This window comes from Podarcis erhardii, assembly GCF_964252035.2.
Source record: "Podarcis erhardii genome assembly, chromosome: 5".
NCBI lineage: Eukaryota > Metazoa > Chordata > Lepidosauria > Squamata > Lacertidae > Podarcis > Podarcis erhardii.
The window spans coordinates 92815549-92831555 of record NC_138509.1 but is presented as its reverse complement, the minus strand read 5'-3'; the positions used below and the strand labels follow the sequence as shown (position 1 = coordinate 92831555).

The 16007-nt window shown below is 45.9% G+C and overlaps 1 protein-coding gene across 1 annotated transcript; it reads left to right on the top strand.

Annotated features, from left to right (window-relative positions):
- Nucleotides 1–1193: 1193 nt before the first annotated feature.
- Nucleotides 1194–15799, top strand: AHSG (alpha 2-HS glycoprotein). The gene is made up of 7 exons (XM_081862763.1): nt 1194–1476; nt 3454–3564; nt 5906–5990; nt 7956–8122; nt 10229–10339; nt 13017–13133; nt 14847–15799. Exons 1-7 carry the CDS (start codon nt 1258–1260, stop codon nt 15099–15101), a joined length of 1065 nt encoding a protein of 354 aa, XP_081718889.1. The 5' UTR covers nt 1194–1257; the 3' UTR covers nt 15102–15799.
- Nucleotides 15800–16007: the final 208 nt, after the last annotated feature.

Genomic DNA, 16007 nt, shown 5'->3' with positions numbered 1-16007 from the left:
TTTACTGAAAGGGATGGTGCCGCAGTGTTCATATTTGTATTGTTTTAATAAATAAAATCTATCAATGCTTATTGTTTTTATTATTGGTCCCCCCCCCCCAGGTTTTTAACTATTGTTATCTTTATCTGTAAGCTGCCTTGAGTCCCTGTCAGGGAAAATGTGAGGTATGAATAATGATATTATAATTGTTGGCTCGAATATTTTAAAATGGGTGTAAAATGAGATTTCCCTGGATGCTCAGGGTTTGGGCAAGTACTGTTTGGTGAGAGAATTCCAGCAGAAATCTAAAAGCACTAAAAAGCAGCAAAGTAAAACATGGAAATCTAGGCTGTTAGACCTTTAAAATATGCCCTTGTGAGTTCCACATTTTCCCTCTTCCCCTAGCATCGAAAAGGACAACACATTTAAGTTAAAAATGGTTTGGTTACAAACTCTCCAAAGGTCAGATTCATGTGCTTCTCCTTACAGCATTCAGGAAAAGTTGCGCAGGCAGTAAAACTTGGCTTAGCTACAGTGGGGAAAGTTCCTAAATTATAGGAATGGCTTCGGAGAGCCATGTGGCTGAGCTGCAGCAACCAGCTTAGGCTCTTCACCTGCCAAGCTTCTCAGGTAGACTGAGGGGGGACAACGGCATGAATACCAAGTCCCTCCCAAGGTGAACTAAGCCTAGCAGGACAGATTACTCAGTGGTTTTAAGAGAGACATTTTGTGACAACAACAATAATAAATAGTTACACCTTGGCTGCGTGAACCCGTTTCCTGCTGGCAACAGACCAGTGCAGTCAAGGCAGGATCAAACCCTTCTGCCCATCAGATGATGTCACCAGTGATGTCACCTGATGGGCAGGTGGGTGTGGTTTGGGGAAATGGCCTGGCAAGCCACACTGGACACCACCACCACCCCCCGGCCAGGGAGCTACAGCATAATTCCCCATAATGCCCTTTTAGTGTCTGGCAAATGGGACCAAAATGACGCTTTGAGATTTTTTGCCCATGCCATCTTCTTTCTAGCAAACTTTGCAATTTCCCCCTTATCTAATAAATCTTTAACTCAGTGTCCTGCACATATTTACTTTTCCCTTTCTGTTGTTTGCAGTCGCTTTTTTGGACCCAGAACAAATATTGCAGGCCTCCTCATGGGCCGAGGATGGGAGGAGGGAACATCACCTTTGTATAAATGGGAGCTCTGCTGTGGCTCCTTCCACCCTTCCTTCCAGCACAACCCTCCTCCTTAGAACTTCTGCAGGCGAAGAAGCCATGAGATCACTGGTAGCTCCAGCGCTCCTGGGCCTGATCCTGGGATGCATAGCAAGTGCAGCTGTACTCCCTACCCTCCCTGAGGGAGAGTTTCCTGCTTGCGATGACGTTGAGACGGAGCGCATGGCAAACTTCGCAGTGAACTACATCAACGCAAAAAATAACCATGGGTACAAGTACGCCCTAAACATTATCAAGAAGGTCAAGGTTCTCCCTCGGGTAAGTGCTTCCTGGTGGGTGGGGAGGAAGGTCATCTTCCAGATCATACGAGGTGTGAGGGAAGGCTATGTAAGATCTTCAACTGTGCGGCACCCGTCCAATACCCTGCTTCAGAACAAAACCTTCATTATGAGGTTTCATCATAATAATAATCTTATTTTTTGCACCCCACTCACCTGACTGGGTTGCCCCAGCCATACCGGGCAGCTTCCAACATATAAAAACAGAATAAAACATTAAACATTAAAAACTTCACTATACAGTGGTACCTCAGGTTACAGACGCTTCAGGTTACAGATTCTGCTAACCCAGAAATAGTACCTCGGGTTAAGACCTCAGGATAAGAACAGAAATCACGCGGCAGCAGGAGGAGGCCCTATTAGCTAAAGTGATGCTTCAGGTTAAGAACAGTTTCAGGTTAAGAATGGACCTCCAGAATGAATTAAGCTCTTAACCCAGGGTACCACTGTACAGGGCTGCCTTCAGATGTCTACTAAAGGTTGTATAGTTACTTATCTCCTTGGCTCGGGGGGTCGCATAACTCCATACCCTCCAACTTTTCTCTGATGAAAAAAGGGATGTCCTAAGGAAAAGCGAGACATTTAGGGATCAAATCAGAAACTGGGATGGCTTCTGTAAATCCGGGACTGTCCCTGGACACTGGGAGGGTCTGTGGGTAGCTTCCAAGAGATATAAAACATAATAGAACATTACACATTAAAAAGCTTCCCTATACTGGGCTGCCTTCAGATGTCTTTTAATAGTTATATAGTTACTCATCTCCTTGACATCTGAAGGGAGGGCATTCCACAGGGCGGGGGCCACCACCGAGAAGTCCTTCTGCCTGGTTCCCTGTAACCTCACTTCTTGCAGTGAGGGAACCACCAGAAGGCCCTCAGCTATGTCCAGGCTGAATGATGTGGGTGGAGACGCTCCTTCAAGTATACTGGGCTGAGGCCGTTTAGGGCTTCAAAAGTCAGCACCAACACTTTGAATTGTTTATTCAGTGTTGGTTTATTTCACTACCAACCTTCCACTGAGAAGCTATTGGGGTTCAGTGTACCCACACGGACAATGGAAGCTTTGGTGTGGATTGCACCTGGGCACGTCTTACTCAGTTGTTTAAAGGCATCCAATTCTGAAGTTGTGCATGTCATGAATGGCTCACCGAAAGTGTTGTGGGAATGAAGGGGTGGCAGTTATGCAGAGGAGACCCACTGAAATTAATAGCCCTAATTTACTCATGCACACTCGTTTCAAGAGGTGATGGAACACACCATGAACACCTTGTTTTCTTATGATGGCAATGCTCTCCACCTGAGCGGTGCTGGAACTGAGTTCTGGCTGGAAAAAAAGCCCTCGGTATAATTAGTTGTACTTAGCTGAACACCACTCAAAGTCTGCACCACTCTCCAGGAACAACCACTTGTTTGTTCGTTTGTTGCATTTATATACTGAGGGCTCCAATCCCCACTCAGCCATGAAGCTCAGACCTTGGGCCAGTCAGTGCCTCTCAGCCAAACCTACCTTGCACAGTTCTTGCGGGGATTAAGTGAGGGGCTTAACCACATATGCCACCTTGAGCACTTTGGAATAAAAGGTGGCATAAGATGCAATAAATAAATAAATTAAACATAAGCTTCAAGAACAGGAAAGAAGCAACCAGGCTTACAAGAAAGCTTCGTAATGCCAGGAGTTCAGAGCAAGTCTCTACAGAAGCTCTCAGACCAGGAAACATTGAGAGATTTCCCTTTCCCCTTCATCCTGCCCTCTTCTCTTTAAGGGAGCTGGAAGGAAGTACCAAAGTCAATGACATACCATTTTGAAGAAATTTCTGTTTTGGCACATCTGTTAAGGGGGGAACTGACACTGTGAAAGCACTCTATGGATTTGGGCCTTTTAGCTGGTTAAATAAATGTAAGAAAGTTGTTGTTGTTTTTTTAATCTAATCACCTTCTCTCATTTCCTCCTCCACAGAGGCCATTTGGGAAGATAGCCTTCCTTGAGTTGGACTTATTAGAGACTGAGTGCCATGTGTCGAACCCACTGCCTGTTGAAAATTGTACCGTAAGGCCACAGACACAGCATGTGAGTTCCTGGACCTTTTGCTAACCTTGTGGAGAATTTAAGCATGAATTCTTGGGTGCACGCATCATATCTTTATTCAAATTAATAGCAATAATAATAAAGGCATGTCAGTACAGGCTGACTGCTTGGAACTCAACTGTCCTGCTCACTAGGACGGTGCTGATTTTACTTTGCAAAGTTGCACCCAACAAAAGTTTAATTTACACAGCAAGCGTTCATACTCAGGATCCCTTAACATTTTAAGGCTTAACTTGCCTGAGCTGTATAACCTCAACCAAGTCTCTTGATTGAGAGCGTGGGAAGTGCCTTTATGGATCAAATCAAGTTCCACTTACTCAACTATGCATTGCAAGGATTTCAGCAGGTACTAGGTTGTCCACAAGAACAACCGAGTTACAATTTAATGGAACATCAGCCGCTAAAGATTAGTCTGATTCATTCCAGTGGAATTCAGCTACCCTAACCTTTCCCAAACCTCAGCGGGTGATGATGTCCAACATTCAAGGTCTGCGACTCAGTGATGGAGCCAGTGTTGGAGGAACCCTCTCTGGCACCTGGGGCGGGACGCCGATGGGCGGGGCGAACTGCCTGGTGGCACACGCATGGCGTCCATATGGACTGTGCATGTGTAGCATCCCGTACGGAGTGCACAAGTGCAGCAGCTTGCGCGGCATCCATACAGACTGCCGCGCAAGCAACATCCCATATGGACTGCGCATGTGTGGCATCCCATACAGAGTGCGCGCACACAGCAGCCCGTATAGACGCCCATATGGACGGCGCGCAAGAGCGGCAGCCCTTACGGACACCGCGTGCGCGGCACCCATACTGACTGTTTGTGCCCTCGGCCGCTCTACAGCTGGAGGGAGGCAGGGGCCATCTTATCACACACAACCCCCCAGAGTGGCACCCAGGGCGGATCACCCCCTCTGCCCCCCACTTTGTACGCCCCTGGATGGAGCAGCTGTTTTGCACGCTGAGGGTTCTAGGTTCATAGAGTCATAGAATTGTAGAGTTGGAAGGGTCATCTAATCCAACCCCCTGCAGTGCAGGAATATTTTGCCCAATGTGGGGCTTGAACCTATGACTCAGAGATTAAGAGTCTCATGCTCTACCAGGTGAGCTATCCCAGACCTCCTAATTTTCTATCATCTCCTTGTCTGAAACCCTGGAGAGCCACTGCTTGCCCTTGTACACAATACTGAGATAGATCAACCACTGCACTGACTCTGCATAACCTATTGTGCCAAAATTTGAACAGACAGTGAAAGTTGATTGTGTTCAGGATCACACACACATCCTAAAAAAAAAAAAAAAATACAACCTCCCAAAACCTAAATATTTGCCACACACAAAAGCTTTAGTGCTTGAATCTGTGGTCTCAGATTTAAAATCTGGGCTCCTTTGAATTATATGGTATGTCGTCCAAGTTCTATTTCAACTGGTCAAAGTACGAGACAGAAACTAAGTAATTCAAATCTATCTCATTATTTCTAGAACGGCATCTTTTCCCAACTATTCGTGGAAGTTGTTCCGTGGCTCCTTTGTTTATAATTGTCAACTGCATTGGCAATTCTGGTAGCTTATTACAATTTTCTTTAGCGTGGGCCTACCAGCCTTAAGGACTTGTCATGCAAGTTCAACAGATGGATTTTTTAAAAAATAAAAAATGTGTTGACTAATATCATCAATGTGGCTAGAGAAGCAAACAGAAAAATGATCATGGTGCAGTTTTGTAGTGAAGTCTACCCAAGTCCACCATGCTCTTTTTAAAAACACCTGTTCATAAGGCATGGTTAGAGGGTTCAGGTCAAGGTCCACTTAGTCCAACGGTCTTCACAAGAATCCAAAAAATCTGTTGGCAATTGTCATCCAATATAAATGGTTAATTGTGTATTTCTATGCACAATAAACTGGCTATATTAGTCACCGGAGCACCAGGATAGCCTGAAGGTATGGGGAGCATTATTCCAGTTTGCAAAAACTTCCCAGTTTGCTTACCTTGAGGCATTTCTTACCCACCATAGGTGACCAGGGCAGTGACTGTTTGCTAGGCTGGGTTTTGGTCCCTTTTGGGTTCACCGTCTGGGAGACACATAGCATGGTGTACCAGCCTTGGCCCACCAGGCATTCCCCAGATATTTTGGACTAGAGCGTCCGACGGCCCTTGTCAACACAGTGAATGGACGTTGAGGTCCAAAACATTGCCAAACAGGTCAGCGTAGGCCGATGTACAAGGTGTACAGTGTATGTCCAAGGTGTACAATGATGTACAATGCTGCAGAACTGGGTTTTGCTCCCATCATAACCAGCCCATAATCCTCTTCCTTTGAACCGCTAGGCTGTTGAAGGGGACTGCGACGTCAAACTCCTCATTGTGGATGGAGGCTACAAAGTGCTGTCTAGCAAATGTCACTCTACTGCAGGTAATCTCTTTGGCTCGGTCACCAGGGCTGAGAAATAGGGGGTCAATGCCCCACGCTCCAACTCACCCCATTTACCATGACTCTCCCCAGGGCACACCTCTCCCCAGCCCAGTTTGGCACATCCCTTGAGTCGTTCTGCCTGGCCTAGGGATATGCCCTGCCTCTCAAATGCCTTCCATGTGGCCTCATGAAGGGTTCCCAGAAGGCTTGAAGAAGGTTCTCCACCTCAATCTAAGTTAGAGAGAGAGAGAGAGAGAGAGAGAGAGAGAGAGAGAGCAGCTGCAGGTGGGGCAATGAGAACTAGTAGCACAGTGATGGAGTACATGGAACTGGCGGAAATGACTGGCAGAATCCGAGACCAGGGAGAAGAGTTGGTAGAAGAAGATTGGAAGAAATTTAAAGTTTATTTACAGAAACACTGTAAAATTAAGGAATGTTAGAGGGAGGTTGGAATGAAGCTAAGTGGTTTTAGCAATAATGTGGTTAAGGGGTACGTAAAAATGGATTGTTAACATGTAAAAATGTAAAGTTATAATATATTACGATTAAGTATCAAGATAAATGCAAAAAGGGTAAGGACTTGCTGGAACAATTATTGAACTAGAATACAAAAGAGGGAGGTGTGAGGAGGTCAGGGAAATAAGTAAATGAAAGACAAGACATGGAAAGATTGAAATGTTTTTAATTGTTTTCTTACTTTTTCTGTATTTTGTATTTTTTGTAACTTTTTTTGAAACTTTAATAAATATTATTATATTAAAAAAAAGAGAGAACTAGTAGCATAATGTGGGGGGCGGTGTTAACCCTTTCTCAGCCCTAGTGAGCACCACTCTTTCGCAGGTGTTGTTTGTCCCTGAGACATCTGGGGCTTTCCCCCCCTACAGACTGTGTAGCACAAGATTAAACCCTTGCTCTGTGAGATGTGGACTTGATCCTGACTGGATGTCACCACACCTGGCGCTCTTAAAAACAACAACGTACATCTGTCAGGTGTGTCCTGTGGCCCTCAGTCCACCTGTGTGCTGTATCTTTGTCTGGAAGGCACGTCCCGGCAAAATCATGCACATGCAGGAGGGATGGAGAACTTGTGGCTCTCCAGATACTGTTGGGCTCCAGATCCCATCACCCCCTGCCAGCCTGGACAGTAGCCAAATATCAACATCTGGAGAGGAGCCACAGGCTCCCTGTCCTTGATAGGGACCGTGAAGGGACCACACAGCTCTTATAATGGGCCGGTGGGTCTTCTTCTGTTTCCTCTCTGTGTCTCGTTCTCCCAGTCTTGAGTTCACTTCTCCACATTCCCAAATGAGTTTGCCAATTGGTTTTTCTTTTCTTTTTTTAACCCTCAGGAAAATTGCCCAGCATTTTCTTCTGACACGCACATTTTCTATGCAATTTTGCATAAAATACACACAACAACAACAATAAAATACACACAACAACAACAACAACAACAACAACAACAACATATTATTTGTACCCTGCCCATCTGACTGGGTTGCTCCCACCACATTGGGTGGCTTCCAACATAATATAAAAACACAGTGAAAACTTCCTGGTACAGATGTCTGCGAAAAATTGTGTTATCGTTTATCTCTTTGACCTCTGATGAGAAGGTGCTCCACTACCGAGAAGGCCCTCTGCCTGGTTCCCTGTAACTTCACTTCTCGCAGTGAGGGGACTGCCAGAAGGCCTTTGGAGGTGGACCTCCGTATTTGCAGGGCCATCGTGAGTTCTTGGAGGAAGAACAAAGTAAAAATATAATAAATTCCTTAAATGTTCATTTCTTAAGTTTCTGCCAACACAAAATGGCTGCAACAGCCTATGTCAGCAACTGATCAGCTATCCTAAACCTTTTGGAGCAGCCAGCAACAAAACATTACTCACATAAATAAATAAATAAATAAATAAATAAATAAATAAATAAATAAAAACACCCTGTACTTTTCTCTTTTTCTTCCTTAGATTCAGTTGAAGATATTATCAATGTTTGCCCTGATTGTAACCCTTTGTCACAACTGGATGACCCTAAGTTGAAGGAGGCAGCTAATTCTGGGCTCGCCAAGTTCAACGCTGAAAATGTCAATGGAACCCACTACCAGCTCCTTGAGCTTTCAAGAGGGTTTACCTCAGTAAGTATTCAGACAGGGCCACTAGCAGTGCTGCCTTATTACAGAGAGAGTAGAGAGCAGGGATGTTTGAAGACATTGTTCAGTCCACATGTTTAAGCGAGGCAAGCTGATCTGCACTTCTAGTACTGATGCACAGATCTAAACGCAGTTATCCCTTCTACTTTTGCTCTTTCAGATTTTTGCAACACAATTCTCGGCTCCCAAATGGTCAATTCTGGTGTGCAGGTTTCATTCTGGCGGTCCACGCTGTCTGTAGTTGGAGGAGGGAGACAAAATATCCGTTGCATTCAATATTCAAATCCATTTTTAATTCCATTTTTATTACTCCTTCTTCTGAATTGCGTTGCGTTTAGCCTAGTGCATGTCAATCACCACGACGGGCAGACAAATTATGAAGACCATCAGCAAGTTTCAGTTGATCAGGCAAGGGCGGAGGGAATTTGGGCACAACAGATCAAAAACAAAACCAAGCAACACCAATTAATTAAAAAGTAGTGACGGCAAGCTTATCCTCTAAAACAAATAGTCCAAACAAGAGTGTTGAACTAAGAGCATTTTTGCTGGCCGCAAATAGTGAGCAGTGAAGGGTTAAGGCATATCTTTCTTGGAAAGATGGTCCAAATGTGGGGGGGCCATGGCAGAGAAGGCCCTGCTTCCAGTGCCCACTCACTTTACCTTCAACCGTGAAGGGACCTGGAGAAGGGCCTCAGAAGGGAACATCTGGAGAGAAGTGGTTTCTGAGACAGCCTGGTCCCAAGGCGCTCGAGGATTAAAAGTCCAGTCCAGCGCTTTGAACTGAGTCCTGAACAAAGCGGCAAGCAGTGAAACCAGTGGCGTAGCGTGGGGGGTGCAGGGGGTGCCGGCCGCACCGGGCGCAACATCTGGGGGGGCGCACTCGCCGCCTCCAGAGTCGCCGAAGAGCCTCGGGGCTCAGCTCCTTTGGGAGGAGGGGTCGGGCTGGGCGACCAGGGGGAGCAGCAGGCGGCAGCAAGGAGGTCCGGAGCCGGAGCCTGGCCAGGATCGCGCGCGGGACGGGGCGCAAGAGGGAGGGGAGAGTCGAGCCTGTCCCCCCCCCCCCCCCGCGAGGACTGCTGCGAAGAGGCGGGAGGGAGAGGAGGCCCCTTGGGAGGAGCGGGCAGGTGCTGGGGCGGCAGCGCCGGGCAGGGGCCGAGGGGTGGGCGCCCCCCTGCACGGGCATCGCCTCGCCGCCGCCGCGGGCTTGGCTGGGCCGCCGGCCGAGGGGAAGCACCAAACAAGGCCAGGATCCAGGCCCGCCCCGCTCTCCTTATTTGGCGCCCGTTTCCGGCTCCCGGGTGGCCTCCTCCCACCCGCTCTCGCTACCAGTGGAAAGAGAGACGGAGGCGCAGCGGAACCCGCAGCCTTGGCAGGCGCCGCCCGCCCGGCCGGGGGAGGGGAGCGCGGAGGAGCCCCGCGGGGCCTGGGCCCGGCCAGCCGAGCCTCCCAAATTGCGCCCCGCAGCCAGGATCTTGTGGCGAGGAAGGAGCCCAGTCTGCGCCCTCCTTCCCCACAGAGCTGCAGAGGGAAATCCAGGTTCTCCTGCTAGTTTCTCTTCTTCTCTCCCCCCCACTGCGTTGCAACCGTGCCCCCCCTCTCGGTGCACATAGCACCATTGCAATCTCCCCCCCCCCAAGTTAAACTAATGGAGCAAGCCAGCGCCAAAGATTTGTAGAACTGTGAATACCCCAGCCCAGGCAGCAGCAAGAAGCTGGCAGCGGCGGCAGGTTAGGGGTTGGGGGCGCAAATTACTTGCCTTGCCCCGGGTTAGGGGGCGCAAATTACTTGCCTTGCCCCGGGTGCTGACAACCCACGCTACGCCGCTGAGTGAAACAGGTCAAGGATGTGTGTGTGAAGTGATTTGCTACCAGCTCCACTAAAAACGCTGGTTCCCCACAGCTGCCCTGAGCATAACCTCTATTGGAAAGAAGGACTGGTCTGAGTTGCTAGAAGGCAGCTTCATAGGCTGGGTTGGGTGGAGGGAGTGAAAACTGAACAAAAGTACCCCAGCGTTGCAAATGTCCATTTATATCATTAAGATTCTATATGACTCTTTCTGCTCAGCTAAAATGTTCATTATTACGTTCCCAGCATATGCCTCTAGGTACACATGTGGAGTTTGCAATTGCCGCCACTAACTGCTCAAGGGAACAAGCCCAAGACCCTGAAGAACACTGCCACGTGGCGACAGATGAGCATGCGGTAAGTGGATGGGATCCCAATTAATTTCGTGCAGATTCCAGGACTGGTAACATTTGCGGTCAAACGAGGCCTGCCAGCCCTTCTGCATTGCGGGGCCCCTGTGCCTTTAAGAAAGCATTTGAACAATGAAGTCCACACATTTCCGACCTCCATGGCTACAAATCCCTCTCTCTCTATAGAAAAATACATATATAAATTCGAAGGTCCAATGACTTCAGGTCTAGAAATGCCTGTTTTTCACAAGTGAAAGTGATTTAAATCTGGCCCATGTTCACAAGCAAGTTGCTAGCTCTGCCAGACTTCAAATCGCCAGACACTGGAAGTTTGCACTGGGTTCCTCTAGGGAGGATTTCGTACCCTCCAACATTTCTCCGATGAAAATAGGGACGTCCCATTCCATAGTGATAATTTTATTATTTATACCCCACACATCTGACTGGGTTGCCCCAGCCACTCTGGGTGACTTCTAACATGTATAAACACATATTAAAACATTAAACATTAAGACACTTCCCCATACTGGGCTGCTTTGTGTACATTTCATTTTTTAAAAAAATAATATTTATTCAGAATTTTAAAAATTACAAAAAGAAAAAAGAAAAAAGAAAAAAGAAAAAAGACAGAAAAAATACAATCTTTTTTTTTAAAAGAACAGATTAAACCTTTACATAACTTTCTTCCTTTACTTATTTCCTTGACCTCCTCACACCTCCCATTTTTGTATTCTAGTTCAAATTATTATTTCAGCAAATCCTTCCAACCTTGTTTTTATCTTAATAATTTGTTTTAATATATTGTAATTTTACATTCTCTCTTTCATCAATTCATTTTTACTTAATCCTTTATATCATTTCTACCAAAACCACATAATTTTCTTTTACCAACATCTTTCTAACAATCCTTAATTTTACAATATTTTTGAAGATATACTTTAATTTTTTTCCAATCTTCTTCCACCGACTCTTCTCCTTGGTCCCGGATTCTGCCAGTCTGCTTTGTGTACATTTCACTGGTTAGAACAGCATGCTGTTACTGCTTTCAGCTGTCTCCTAAAGGTTGTATAGTTACTTAGGGTTGCCATATTTCACAAAGTAAAAAGCAGGACACCCCAAAGTTGTTGAGCTTTTTGAAGGAAACCACCAGAATTCTTGAGCCAAAAAACCACAGTTTATGGGTTGACTTCTCTAAGATCCAGGACAAAGAGCCGCCTTTCAGAAATTCCCCCTGGACATCAATTCTGTCTTTGAAATCCCAGTAATGTCCAGGAAAATCTGGACGTGTGGCAGCCCTGTAGTTACTCATCTCCTTGGCTCAGAGGTTGCATAACTCCATACCTTCCAACATTTCTACGATGAAAATAGGGACGTCCTAAGGAAATGCAGGACATTCCAGGATGAAATCAGAAACTGGGGTGGCATCTATAAATCTGGTGACCTTTTTAACTGCACATTCAACCTGATACGCTTGCGCAGAGCTTGCAAGGAGGATAGACTTTATTGAGCATTCCTTCTGTGTGGTTTTTTAAGGTGAGGTCATGTGCATTCATCCTGATATTTATTTGCTTACAGGATATTTATATGCCTTGCCATGAATCATTTGTTCACCCCAAGGATTTCAATGCATTTCCCCATCTCTTTCCTAACTGCAAAACAATATGTTTTATTTCTTGGCAGCAAAGAACTTCAATTTACTTTTAAATTGCACAAATCTAATTAATAGTGGAATTGCCTGCAGAATACTGGCAGTTTTGAGTCATCCCTGATCACCTGATGTCAGTCTTGTGTGGTCTTTCAGAATGTTGGACCACAATCCCCACAGTTCACTTACATATTCTATCTGTAAATAATTTTTATTAATTTTCAATTATTAAAATCCACTAACAGACACATTTTTTCAATATCAAATTGCAATTCCCATCCAAATATAGATCAATTATACGGCCAATTATACATTTTGAGTGACTTCCCATGTGCTGGGTTTCAGGGTGTAAAGTTCTTATTTCTTCCTGCTTCCGAAATCTTAGTTAATCCAATTACATTCAGTCCTGATCTTAGTCCCTTATCAACAGCTACTGATTTCTTGACCTCCATTCATGCTGAGATATTCAATTTGAAAAAAAAATTCCACGAAAACAGTTTTGTATCCTGTAAATTCCCTGTGTGAGATGTTTATTTTCCCATTTGTTTCTTCATTGTTCTAATTAGATCACTTACATATTCTAATTTACAAAGTCGAGAGGGCATTCTTCACACCTGTTCATAATTATTAATTTGCAGTGCCTACTTGCTCCCCATCAGTGGTGTAGAATGCAAGACCAACTACGCTTGCAGACCCCACTGAACTTTATTATGTCCCTGAGTATGGAGTAAAGGTCAACAGGTCTGGGACTTATCTACAGGTGGGTGGGTGACCTCACTGGGAATAACATGAAAACCGTCTTAACTTCCATGATGGAAAAAGGCAGTATATAAACCTATATAAGTGAAACGGTTTTACTCACATCTTCAGATGCCACTCTAGTCGATCGATTCCCACACTTTTTGGATGGTTTATGTGAGGAAGATGGGAATGAATGGAATTTTCTACACCATGCTGCCTGGCTGAGATGAAGTATTCTCTTTTCGGATGTCCCTGTGGAGATGTCTTAACTGCTCTCTCTTTCTTCCTCCTTATCAAGCGTAATGGGTTTTGCAAGGCATCCGTTATCCAGTTGCCTCCTGTTCCTGTTCTTGGTGGTGAGCCCATTCCACCTGCAGAGGAGATCACCCTAGATTGTGCTTTATATGATCACCAGGTAGGTGCAATTTTTAAACATGGTTTTCAGCAATTCACACACAGAGAGAATTCGCACCGGTTGCTTGCTCTGAGGTTCACTGGGGAGGGTCTGATGGTGTACACGAAAGCTAGCTTGGAAACCAAAGCCCTTTGGGACTTGAAGCACAACCACTTCTCCTCTTGCACCAAATCCTGTAGCACCCAGACTTTGAATGTTTCTAATTATTTGGCCTTCCCCAATTGGCTCCCGTTACCTTTCCACCCACCCACTTTTCCAGAGAAGCACCCTGACCCAGCTCCTCCCAAGGCCAACTTCCCTGCTTCCCTGCAGAACAATTAAGGGATTCTTTATCCCTAGAGCCAAAGAGGCTGCTACCCACGTCCCTGTTGCAGTCCTGCTGCACCCCTTTCCTAGCACTCATGGCATTGCTAGGTACTTAGACTCAGGGCATTGGTCTGTGGCACAAATCTGCATGAAACTTGCATATGCATGTGTCTATGTCTCTGTGCATGCCTTGGTAGCTCGGTTGGTGGAGCATGAGACTCTTAATCTCAGGGCTGTGGGTTCAAGACCCATGTTGGGCAAAAGATTCCTGCATTACTGAGGGTTGGACTAGATGACCCTTGTCAACTCTAAAATTTTATGATTCTATGAATTAAGGTAGGTGATGGGTCGTTATTTAGCACCACTGTGCTCAGCTGCCCTATAATCCAAGAAAGATGCATTAGTTGAAAAGGCAGGGAAGGGGGAGGAGATACAAGGGCCCACCCCAAAAGACCGCCTGGGCCACCTTAAGCAACAGAATTACCTGCCATACATAGGAAGAGGTCCTTTCATCAGCACAAATACCGGCTGGTTTATTTATTTCAGTGAACCATTGTCATTTTTAAAATGCTGAATTAGGCTGCCCATCTAGATTTACCTCTGTGAAAGAGGTCTAATTTGCTGGCCGGGAACCCAGACACAACAGAGGACTTTTAATGGCTCAACAGAAGTGGCGATTTCACCATGCTGGTGACCAAAGCTCCTCCTGTTAATGGTGAAGATTTCTGCCTCCTGCTCATCCTTCTGTAGGGCCATGAGGCTGTGCATTGGGGAGAAACACAAGCCGTATAGATCTCTGGGTATGTCTCCAAGAATTGCCACCTTTCCTCTGGCAAAATACAGGGCAGGGGAGGGCAGAATGGTTAGGGGACGACTCCCCCCCCCATCTGCTGCTGAAGTGACTTCAAAGCAATTCATTACAATCTTTCGCATCCTAACAGAATGGTCCCTCTACAATTTGTCACACACGCACACAAATCTGGAAATCTGTCTGTGCTTGGCTACGCAGAGCTTAAATACATGACCTTTCCCACACCTTTCAAACACTTGTATTTGGAGAGAATCCCAAACTTGGCACACACACACACACACACACAGAGAGAGAGAGAGAGAGAGAGAGAGAGAGAGAGATGAAGACCTGAAATCCAGGACCTGGCATTTTTACATCGACAGTTCTGTATTTTACAGGGCAGGTGGCAACCCTAATATCTCCTCTGCCCTCTTTCTTTATGGGGGTGGGTGCGGAAAGTCATTGCACCTCATGAGATTTGCACCTGCTCAGAGCTTCAAGCTGAGTGGTCTGTATATTATTTATTTATTTATTTATTTATTTATTTATTTATTTATTTATTTGGACTGTGTTCTGACTAGCGCCAGCAGACTGGACATAATGGTTTTCTTTTCTAGGCCGGCGGTTCCCATTTCATCGAGCATTCCTTGCATCATCTTGGGAAGAACATCCCTTCCCCTGGAACTGGCCGCAGGGTCCTTGACCTCATCCATTCGCACAACGACACAAACGCATCCCATGAATCTCACTCTGCTGAAGCTCTAGCCGTCGCGCCTGCAAAGCCTGTTGTCAAGAGAGCGGTGGAAGCTGTGCCACTCCCAGCACTTTTGCTACAATTATGCCCAGGGAGGATTCGCCACTTTAAGATATAGGAGAGCCTGATAGAAACTACGGGAGCTGCCCAGTCAATGAAACGCCTTTGTATATTCTCCCAAGCCTGAACTCACATTCTTGCAGCAAAATAGTGATAATTTCTCTCACACACACATCCCCCCCAAAAGCCAAGCCTGTCCTAAGAAAGGCTGTGAGTATTGTGTCAGCCTGCTTTCTACCTGTGCAGATTTTAGTGCTTCTGACAGATCCTGCGTTTTCTAGCTTCCCTGCTATCTTTAGTTTCTGCCTCCTTTAGACAGATGCAAGGTGGAAAACAAGGACTCCATGCTTGGTGAAAAACTCAGAGGCAGGAGGGGCAGTATTAGGGTGGGGCTTCTGTCCTGTGTGTCATTCCTTGTCCCTCCCCTTGGTGGGTGGCAGGATCAGTTGTGCAAATTACATAACAATTTGCTAATCTGCATACTCTCCTATTCAGCTGACAGATTCATGGCACTCTTGGGTGGAGAAGCAGGTGTGGTTTGGGGTTTCTCTTTTCGAAAGGGAAGAATATACACAGCACCGGACAGAAGGGACCGCAGTGATATATCAGGTGTATTCTCTAGGAATTACTGTTCTTTCCTTCCCCGGTGTCCAAAATTGCAGTGCTATATTATGGAGACCGTGCTGGAAAAAGCATATTCTAACAATATGCAAACCAAAACAAAGGTGCTTCCAAAATAAAACACGAAACTCAAAATGCTCCTCGCCTTTTTTTCCGCCTCTAAACTCCCATCAGCCCTCAGGCAGTGTGGCATTTCCCAAGGATGATGGGAGATTCAGTTAGGCAACATCTGATGGGCCAGATGTTTCCCTCTCCTGATATAAAGGATTGAACATACTGTCGCATGTACCCCAATCTCCAAGCAAAAGGAAACTCCAGGGTTCAGTTTCCTTGGAATGAAGGT

Excerpts from the sequence above, each read along its gene's own strand:
- AHSG (XM_081862763.1), top strand. The coding sequence starts at position 1,258 with ATGAGATCACTGGTAGCTCCAGCGCTCCTGGGCCTGATCCTGGGATGC. Across the intron at positions 8,123-10,228 it reads TTTCAAGAGGGTTTACCTCA|CATATGCCTCTAGGTACACA; the intron begins GTAAGTATTCAG and ends TTACGTTCCCAG. Across the intron at positions 13,134-14,846 it reads GTGCTTTATATGATCACCAG|GCCGGCGGTTCCCATTTCAT; the intron begins GTAGGTGCAATT and ends TTTCTTTTCTAG.